Consider the following 10,856-nt stretch of genomic DNA (forward strand, 5'->3'; position numbering starts at 1 on the left):
CTCACCTACCTACTTTTAAAACAGTGTACTTGCTCTAACATCTATATTTTTCCCTTATTTATTTATATATGTATTTATTGGGCACGGGGGTAGTCGAGACAGGATTTTTCTGTGTATCCCTGGCTGTCCTGGAACTCTTTCTGTAGACCACACTGGCGTCAAACATGGACATCTATATGCCTCCCAAATGCTGGGGTCAAAGGCACACACCACCACCACCTGCATTAACATGGATATTTATTTTCATGGTATATACCAGACAATCAGCATAAAAGATTTTCAGCATCAATTTGGGTGAATAAGGGAATGTCACCAATGCATCTAGTAATACTCACATTCAGAAATTAATTTTTGTACTTCATTGTCATACTGAAAAAATTTTAACCCTTTATTTTCACATTAGCTTTCTAAGCCTGGAGTATTTCCAAAATGTATTTTTTTCCTTCTACGAATGATGCATATTGAATGTGTCTGTGATCTGAAAAAGTAACAGTGGAAGGAAGGGCATTTACATTATGATGGAGACCCACTAGGCCATTTGTCATCACTCAACTTATCATAGGGAAGAGCATATTTGGTCTCTGGTTCTACCTCCCCTTTGTTGGGTATTTCAGCTAATGTCATTCCCTGTTCTTGGGAACCTCTTCCTTCCCTGGCATCTGGGACTTTCTGGTAGCTACCCCCAGTTCACCATCTCCCACTGGTACATCTTTCTTTTTTATTGGATATTTTATTTATTTATAATACAGATGTCATCCACTTCCCCATTTCCCCTCCCTAGAACCCCTATCCCATTCCCTTCCTCCTTTATGCTTTTATATCATTTTGATTACATGCATGTATTAAGGTCCGTTCTAGGTTGAGGGTCTAGCAATACAATAGATGCAAATAGTCAAGGAACAAGCAATACAGTAATAAATACAGATAATCAAAGAAAAAGCAAGGCATTAACTTCAATTACGTGAACACTCACATGATCACTGTTTCTAAGGGCTTATCAGGATGACCAAAGTATCTGAGCCTACTACCATGTCCTAGCCCAAGGCCATTTTTATGTCTGATGCCTACTTCCTTCTAGCCTAAAATTTAGATTCCTGTCTGAAATTACTTCTTTGTTCTAGCCTAGTATTTAGGTTCCTGCCTGAGATTACTTCTTTGTTCTAGCCTAAGATTTAGATTCCTACCTAAAATTACTTCTGTTTTAGTCTAATGTCAGATTCCTGCCTGAAGCCTACCTCCTTGTCCTTGGCCAACATCATATTCCTGCGAAGCAGCCCATTTCCTTGTCATTGGCCCATGTCAGATTCTTGCCAAGCAACTCCAAAGGCTCTCTGCCTCTCCCCCTTTTTTTTATTTCATTAACAAGACTGAGCCTGTCTTAGGTCCTTCTAACAAGAATGCCTACCTTATGGATTGTGGATTATCAAAAGAAATGCATTTCTGTCTTAGGTTGGTACAGCTCTGAGCAGAATCTTACCTGTCCTTGGCTTGCCAGCCTGTTAATTTAATAACTCTGTCTGGGATCCATTTTCAGGTTCAAGCCATGTACTTGGCTGCCAACACATATTTCTGTTCAATTTCCCAACCGTCTGTGCTTCTCTCCTGTCTCTCTTCATACCTGATCCTGCCCCACTTTTCCCCTCCCCCCTACTTTTTCCTCCCAGATCCTTCCCTTCCTCTACCTTCTGTGATTATTTTGTTCTCCCTTCTAAGTAGGATTGAAGCATCTGCACTTTGGTATTCCTTTTTCCTAAGGTTTATATTGTCTGTGAGTTGTACTGAAGGTATTCTGAGTGTTTGAGCTAATATCCACTTATTAGTGAGTACATACCATGTGTGTTCTTTTCTGTCTGTGTTACCTCATTCAGAATGACATTTTCTAGATCCATCCATTTGCCTGTGAATTTCATGAAGTCATTGTTTAAAACTGTGCAGTAAATCATTGTATAAATATACCACATTTTCTATATCCATTCTTCTAATGAGGGACATCTGGGTTGTTCCCAGCTTCTGGCTATTATAAATAAGGCTGCTATGAACATAGTGGATCATGTGTTCTTGTTATATATTGGAGTATCTTTTGAGTGTATGTTCATTAGTGGTATAGCTGGGTCTTCTATTTCTGAGGAACTGCTAGACTATTTCCAGAGTAGTTATACCAGCTTGCAATCCCACTAGCACTGAAAGAGTGTTCTTCTTTCTCCACATCCCCACCAGCATCTGCTGTTATCTGAGTTTTGATCTTAGCCATTCTGACTGGTGTGAGGTGGAATCTCACTGTACTTTTGATTTGCATTTCCTTGATGACTAAGGATGCTGAACATTTCCTTAGGCAATCAAGATTCCTCAGTTGAGAATTTTTTTTTTAGCTCTGTGCCCCATTTTTAATAAGGTTGTTTGGTTCTCTGGAGTCTAATTCTGTGAGTTCTTTGTATATATTGGATATTAGCCCTCTATTGAATGTAGGGTTGGTAAAGATCTTTTCACAGTATGTAGGTTGCCATTTTGTCCTATTGACAGTGTCCTTTGCCTTGCAGAAGCTTTTCAATTTTATGAGATCCCATTTGTCAATGGTTAATCTTAGTGCCTGAGCCATTGGTTTTCTGTTTTAAGTTTATAACAGGAGTTTAATTTTCTGATGTTGTGATGAAAATGTTGTAGATATAAACATTTTATGATTAGTTATTTGAAACATATATACCAGAATAGAACTATCTTAGTTCCTTGGTTGTAAAAATAGTGACTGAAGAAGCTCTTGTTTACTGATTGGAAATTGTACATCATTTTGCCTTAAAGTTGAATTGCTGTCCAATTAATGTATTGAGTTCTCTCAGAATCCAATTTATTTTTACACCTGAAAAAGTTATACTTTAATTCCTAAATTGATCTTTCTTCCACATCAGCATAAACGTAAATTATAATTTTGCTTTAAAATATTTTATGAGTAGCTTATTCACCAGTTAATATTTTAATATGACTTTGTTTATGATTCAGTTACTAATATGATATAGACATGTTTGAATATATGTATCATTGAGGAGGTTCATCACTGTGAAAGCATCATGTATTATTATACATGGTTCACAGTGCAGTCTATTTGTTTATACCAACTTCACCACAAACTTAGTTTTAATGTGCTGTACTTAAGTATTAATGACAGCTATGGCATCATTAAGTGAGGGGAACTTTTACTTCTGTTTTTATATTATAGAGCCACAATAATATGTATGCTCAATCTTTAATTGAAATATCATTATGTGGTTCATGAATGTAGTTGAATAATTTATAATTTTAAAAATACATTTGATATATATTGAGGATTCTTAAATGTACAAACATGCTTAAAATGTATTTGACATATCTCCAAACCTCTATATATGTCTATATGTACATGTGTTTATTTAGCTAGAGATACAATACAGTCCAGCATTCCTAATGCTGTAATGAAAAAAGATAAGAGAAAATATAAGAGAAAATAATGCAGCCAAGAGTGGTAGTAAACCAGATAGGTCTAAGGCTGCTTCTGTTATATAGTAAAAGTTTTCTTTTTAAAATTACTTGATAGACTACAATATTAATAACAAATGTGTAGTATAGTAAATATATAAATCTACTATCAGCATGATCATTTATCACTAAGTATTATATAACATGAAAACTAATATTTTATTACCAAGAACTTTCTAGTTTTCTTTTATGTTATGGAACCACAATTAGGTATGATAAATCTTTGATTTAAATTTCATTTTGTGCTGTATGTATGTAGTTGAAACTTTTATAATTTTAAAAATTCATTCTGATACAAATATAAGGTATTGATTCTAAAAGTATAGGCTATCTTGTAAAAAAAAAAAAGATGAATTTTAAAGAGGTTCTTCAACCTATAAGCTCATGGATGATCAAATGCCTTGAAAATATCACTAACTCACTGTGGCCTCTAACTGCTCGCTCAGAAATTTCATTCAGTAGTTATAAATTGAAGTCAAAGGAGCCAAACATAAAGAATTAAAGCTACCCAGGAGGTTCAAGTTGAGGCATGTTTGAAACTACTTCAGTTGCATTTTTTCTTTGATAAAGTACTTTTCTAATGGAGAGAGAATGAATATTTATTACTCAAAACAGTGATACTTTGTAATATTTCATTTCCTAGTAAAGGTAAAAAAAATCTCAGCCCAGTTTTCAACATATCATTTTCTCCAGTGTCACCTGCATTAGATGTGATAATTTTGTCCTACTTATCCAACACTCATTGTAGACACCACAGACACATACAATACTGTTATTTACTGAATTCTGAAAAAAAATACTTTTTTGTTTTCCATACTACATGGTTGAAAATGTCATCAATTTTCTTTATTGAAAATCTAAATCTATTCCACAATGCTTTGGCTATTTATAATATATCAAATCAGGATTATCAGCTCTTTCCATTAGCTTATGAGAATTACTAATTGTCATAAAGTTTATACTTTAGACTGATTATCTGTGTTTATTTGTTCCTTTCTTGTGAAACTGGTTAAAAGGAATGAATGTTTACCATCTAATGTTGACACTGTATACTGTTTCTTGCTGTGTGGATTTACTCTGGGACATGGTTGTGAAATTATTTTAATGAGTTTTATATAATGCACTTGGGAAATAATGGATTGATATCCTAAAACTTCTGAATTAGAACAATGAATAGTACATAAATAGAAGGTTTCACTTAAGATAAAACATTTGATTAACCTCATGCATATAAGTCACTGAAACAACAAAATAAAAAGATGACCAGCACATACATTGAGGTTTTTTTTTAACAATGTATGTTGGGCAAATTTTTTTTTTAATTTTCAGAAAAGGTTAATTTATTAACACAGTGGCATCCATATATGTGCATGATATAAATTTCATGTCCAGATTCTGTATCTATTTTATTCTCATGAATTCTTGCAAACTATTTGAGAACCTGTGTAAATGTCTTTGTGCCAATTGTCTGTTGATCATCTTCATACTAAGTAAGGACATCTGGGAAAAAGGAACCTCAGTTGACTAAATGGCTCCATAATATTGGCTAACAGGCAAGTCTGTGGAAGCCTTTTCTTGACTAAGGATTGATATGGCAAACCTCTGAGGGCATTGCTACCCCTGGGCAGATGGTTCTGGGATGTATAAACAGTAACCTAAGCAAGCCCTATAGAGCAACCCATTAAGCCATATTCCATGGTTTCTGCTTCAGTTTCTTCCTGTAGTTCTGGCCTGCGGTTCCTGCCAAGATGTGTCTTCATGATGGGCTACAAGATGGGCTGTAAGATGAGATAACTCTTTTCTTCCCAAAATTGCTTTTGCTTATTATGTTTCTCATAGAATCGAAAATAGTTTGCAAATTCATAGATGTACAAACATATGAAACATAAGCTTTAACTTTTTAACAAAAAATATATTGATCCTAGAGTGAGTAATTATTTATCTTTTAAAATATTTTCAAATTTTTATTTACTTATCTTTTAATGATGCTCTTATGTTTTGATTATAGACAATTTTAATATAATCTTATAAATTTCTCTATGACACCACTATGTATCCTAATTTTGTTGCATTTTTCATTATTATTATACAGGTCCAAAAAAGTTAATTTTATGTATTTTTTCTTTTATTCTTGCCATGTTTAGAGTTATTCTGATTAGTTTCCAAATATGCAGATAGAGGTAGAGATAGATATAATATTTGAGAATTTTATAAAGTGTATTTTGATTAGAGTTTCCTCTGGCTCCTCCTACTTTTTCTCAGATTCCCCTTCCCCTCACTTCCCAACTCCACATCGTTTTAAAAGAACAACAAAATACAGTTTGTGCTGTCTTCATACAAATGTGTAGACTGGTAACCTACCAGGAACCAGACCCTTAAGAAAACTATCTAGAAATACTTTATTTTATTTGGGTCTGCAAAGTAAATGCTCAATTTATATGTTTCCATAACACACCTTTTGCTTGGTTTCATTTTGGTTTTGAATTAGTAAACATGTTTAGTATTTACTTTGACTGATTTACTTTGCTGCTTATGGTCTGATAATGCAAAGATATAATTCTTGCCTTTGAGAAGCTATTAGGTGTCCCTAAAATAGTAATTTTTCTATGAAATTATTTTTAGCAAAAAAAGAGAAAACTGTCTCTCTCTCCTTAGCATCCATCTACTATCAATAACTTCTCAGTTCAGGGTGGTGGCTCTTAATCCTCCCTCAGTGCTGCAATGCTGAGTTTCCTGTTCAGTGTAGGTTTTGTGCAGACATCACACAGGTGCCATCATGATTGTAACAGTTCCGCCATGTTCAGAGACTTTCACCACAGTCCTCCCTCTACTCTGGTACTTAAAAATCACCCCTTCTTCTATCGTGGTCCCTCAGCCTTAGGTAGAAGGTGTGTTACATAGATGCCCCATTTGTGGAAGAACACTCTACAGACCCTAATTTCCTACACTTCAACCAGTTGTAAGTCCTTGCATTAACTACCACCTATTGCAGCATATTCTGCTGAGTTTTTAGATCTGAACTAATTATGGGTATAAGGATATCAACTTAGTGGACAGATTAGTACTATGTCTACTTGGAAGAATAATAGTAGTGGGTTCACTCCTAGAGTCTGTTAGCTTCCCTGCCATGTCTTCTAAACCAGATGTATAGCACAAGGTATGAGTTTCTCCAGTGAAGTGGGTCTTAAACCTAATCAGAAAGCAGTTGGTTTCACATAATATTTTTGCCACTAGCACCTGTGAGCATATCTTGCCCATTGGTCCTTATTGTAGCTCTCAGTATACACAGCTGGGTAAGACTCTTGATAACATTTATGTCCAATAGGCTATATAGAATCATTTTGGTCTATGAAAAATATTTATGGAGGAGGAAGCTTCCTCAAAAGGAGTAACTCTATGGATTTCTCTATGTCTTGTGACAAAAGTGCATAGTGTATATAGGAATAATGTTTTACTATCAAATTCTCATGGGAAGCCAAGGACAATATTGTTTGGTAGTCTCTGGGACACCCCTGTACAACATCACAGGAAAAGCTGCCCATGCCTGACTCTAAGCTTTTTATTTGCCATCCTGTAGCTTCTTGGAGATGCATGATCCCCTGTGTACAGTAACAACAATTAACTTTTACATTAATGTATGTGTGGGTATATGGTCAAAGTCAGGGCTTTTTGCAAGCTAGGAAACAGCACTTACACTGAGGTGCACCTAAAGCCCTTACTTTCTTCTGTAATGGAAGAAGACATCTCCATTTAACCATCACGACTGCAAAGAAATGTTCTGTTTTCATGGTTCTCCTTTAATTTTTGAAGTGAGAAGTCTTAATAAAAATGTTTCATCTGGTTGTATGAGTTTAAATAAAATCTGGACTTTGTCTTCTGCTCCCAATTATGCTGAGTTAAGGAAAGCATACTGCATTCATCTTTGTTTGGATAAGAATTTAACATTTGTTATCATAAAAGGAAGTCAGTGCATATCAATAAAACTTGGAGGGAAATCACTATGAAGTATTTAATTCTTGGAATGTATTTTTCTTATTTGTTGAAGATACATGTTTTTGTTTATTGAAGGAAGTTTTAGATTACATAATAATAAAAGTTCATTTGCTGTTTCTTCTGAACACAGCAGTCAGAACATAAACTAAAAAAGTATGTAAATGCATGTGCATTTTTCAGGTAATCATTCTCTCTCTCTCTCTCTCTCTCTCTCTCTCTCTCTCTCTCTCTCTCTCTCTCTTTCTCTCAACTCAATATGAAATACTTAGAACAATATTTATAAAATGCCAATTAAAGATTTGACATCTGTTCATTCTCTCTTAGTTTGGTTACCAGTGGCATGTGGGGAAAATATAAAACACACTGCATAATTTCTAGCAGGCAATTTATGCCTGTAGTTACATTTTTTTCTGAATTCAACTATGAGTATCATAATTGGAAAATTGTTTTAAAATGTAAAGCAGCAAGAAATTAACTTTGCAAATACCTTAAACCCATGTTCATATAGTAGGCTGCGGTTCATGTTCTGCCAAATTTTGTACCTGATTTCCCATTTCTTCTCTTCTCTTTCCAGGAAAACAGTTGGAGTTTTCTGCTGTGGACCCAGTTCTATTTCCAAGACTCTTCATAATTTGAGTAACCGGAACAACTCATATGGGACAAAATTTGAATACAATAAAGAATCCTTCAGCTGAAGCGTTAGGAGACTACTGGGACTCTAAAGAGGAACAAGTGCAATTTCTAAGACTTAGAGACTCGGCTGAATCAAACAGCTGTGCTAAGCCAAAGAATATCAAGGTTTTGCTATTTATGATTATTTAAAATGGGAATTCAGAAAATGTGGCAAAATGACATGGTTAATCTGCAAGCCAAAAGGGCCCTGAAGAATATTTGATGTGGTGATTTACATTTTGATGGACAAATTAAAAGAATGCAGTTAGACTCACACTGTTGATTTTTATGGGAAATTCAAGAACTCTCTAACGAGGAGCTGAACTCACTCTGAAGCTGATAGCTTCAGCCCTCTTTAAATTGTTTTTGGTTGAACAGATTCAAGATTGAACAAAATTAAAAATTCATTGAAACTCAGACTCCATTTTCTATGTTGTGTATAAGTGGAGTGGCTTTAATTTGGATAGGCTCCAGGAAAACACTTGGAGGTCGAAACTGTAGCACAAAACTTTGTATCAATACGGGTACTTCATGTCTGCTGCTTCACTACTGACTCAATCCTCCTTGTAGTGTTCTTAATCTACATGCTCACAAGCCTTATGCCCATGTGGATGTAGCATCTACTTTCTTATTTTTGCATCTTATCATCTGTCTAGGAAAATCTGCTCCCCCTTAGCCAACCTTGGACACAATGATTTAATAGAACTGTTTGATCACCAGTTTGTTCAATTTAGTCCTATGGCATAGTAATGAAAACTGAATGCATAGCCTCCTAGGGTGCTTTTTTTCAGTTTATGCTTAGACACCAAAGAGCTTTGTATCTTGCACCAAATACGGAAGCACAAGACCTCTCTCCTTTGACTCCTTTGACTTTGATTTCAGATAAAAGGTATTTAAATCATGTTCCAGAAATGGGACTCCACTTTGCTTTCTACAAAAGTAGAACTTTTTCAGTATTTATTCAAATTTCAGTTTAGAATCACTAATATTATCTTTTCACTGTTTGATATGGTGAGTTACTAGCTTTAAGTACCCTGTTCATGTGATCCAATTGGTATATGATCTCTCATTATTTAATATTCCTGAATCAGAAGGACAATCTACTTTACTACCTTAATAAAGAAGATATTCATATAGTTTAACTGAGTAGATAACTATTAATGCTACCGAATAGAACACATTGCTGAAATTAGTTCCCTGACTTATGATTGTTAATTTTTTGTGTATCACATGATAACGAAAAACCCTGTTATTATTTGGTTTTAATGTGATTCACCACTAACAGAGAAGCATACTAAAACATATAACACCAAATAACCACCTGTACTTTTAGTAATACGTTTTTAATTTATTCTTGGAACACTTTCTTATCCCTCCTATGGGCAATGTGCAATGCTCGTGTAGATTGAACTGTGGAGACATATAAACTATGACATCTTGGCAATGCTGTCTAGATTAGAACGGGATTTCACAAAACACATATTACAAAGAACTCATAAAAAGAAACTTGAGTTTGTTCAGGCTTGATGTGCAATACTGACTCCTTATTGATCATAACTTATTCATATGACTATGTGAATTCACCATATTTTAATCATTCAGGTCAAACTTAGGGAAAAAAAAGGTGATATTTCAGACTTGCCTGCTATGTTGAGCAAACTTCCTTGCCTAATCTAAATTCCAGTGCATGTTCAAGCATCTATATGTTAAACATAGCTTATTTTTTAAGAGAAATAAATTAAAGCCTTATCACACAAGTAGAAGACAGCTTTGTTTCCTTTGATAAATTCTATGGTGGCAGTTACTGTTGTGTAAGCCTTAAATCACTAATTTTGATGGCAATAAATATTAAAATTAAAATGGTGTCCATGGAATTTCTATAAGTTTACCTTTGCAACAGACAAATGAGCAATTTTGAGTAGAGGGAATTGTTGGTTTGTGAAAAAATACAAAAATAAATAAAGAAGTACTGCCTAACTACACACCTGCATGATAATCTTCAGAATTTGGGTTCTACAGTTGTTAATGTCATAGTCTGGTCATATAAATGTGGCAAATTATCTCTTACACTGGCCTTAAGATTTTTCATTTGAACTTGGTGAGTAATATAAAATAGTTACTTCATCAATTGCCTTAGAACAAACTCTCAGTAGAACAAATCATCCTCAAACTTGCTATGTAGCCAAAGATAGCCTTGAACTTCATTTCCTCCTCTCCCTTGTTTCTCAAGTTCAAGAATTATTAGCAGGTACATTCCCAGATACTGTAATATATCATTTTGAGAAAGTAATGCAATTGTTCTATGATATATAGCATACTGGATATAATCTGGGGCACAAATATTCTCAAACAGCAAGATCATACTTTTAAGAATCTGTAGAGGACATAATTTCCACTATTGGTCTCTCTCCCTGTATATTCTTTTCTATTTAAGAAATTAACATTAATTTATAGGATGATACTAACTAATTTATTTTATAGATAGAATCTAATTTATATGCATCTAATCAAAGAATTCAGTAAAATTTTAAACTAGTTTTTAAGTCACTTCTCATTTAGGTAAGGAGAAGAGGATGTGGTTTTACATATATCTAAGACCAAAGATCTCAGCATATATATGTATACATACATATATATTATGTAAATATCTACACATATATTATATATAATGTATGTTTATATAC

General features: G+C 34.1%; 1 protein-coding gene across 6 annotated transcripts in view; it reads left to right on the plus strand.

Annotated features, from left to right (window-relative positions):
- Nox4 (NADPH oxidase 4) overlaps positions 1-8,446 on the plus strand; it is a 117,015-nt gene extending 108,569 nt beyond the window's left edge. For all 6 annotated transcript variants that reach the window (XM_076937464.1, XM_076937456.1, XM_034519684.2 and 3 more), the window contains one exon: positions 8,075-8,446. In XM_076937464.1, the coding sequence (XP_076793579.1) occupies positions 8,075-8,195 (121 nt within the window). In that variant the 3' untranslated portion in view covers positions 8,196-8,446. The remainder of the gene's footprint in view (positions 1-8,074) is intronic.
- Positions 8,447-10,856: the final 2,410 nt, after the last annotated feature.

Source organism: Arvicanthis niloticus, chromosome 1 (assembly GCF_011762505.2).
Source record: "Arvicanthis niloticus isolate mArvNil1 chromosome 1, mArvNil1.pat.X, whole genome shotgun sequence".
NCBI classification, from domain to species: Eukaryota; Metazoa; Chordata; class Mammalia; order Rodentia; family Muridae; genus Arvicanthis; species Arvicanthis niloticus.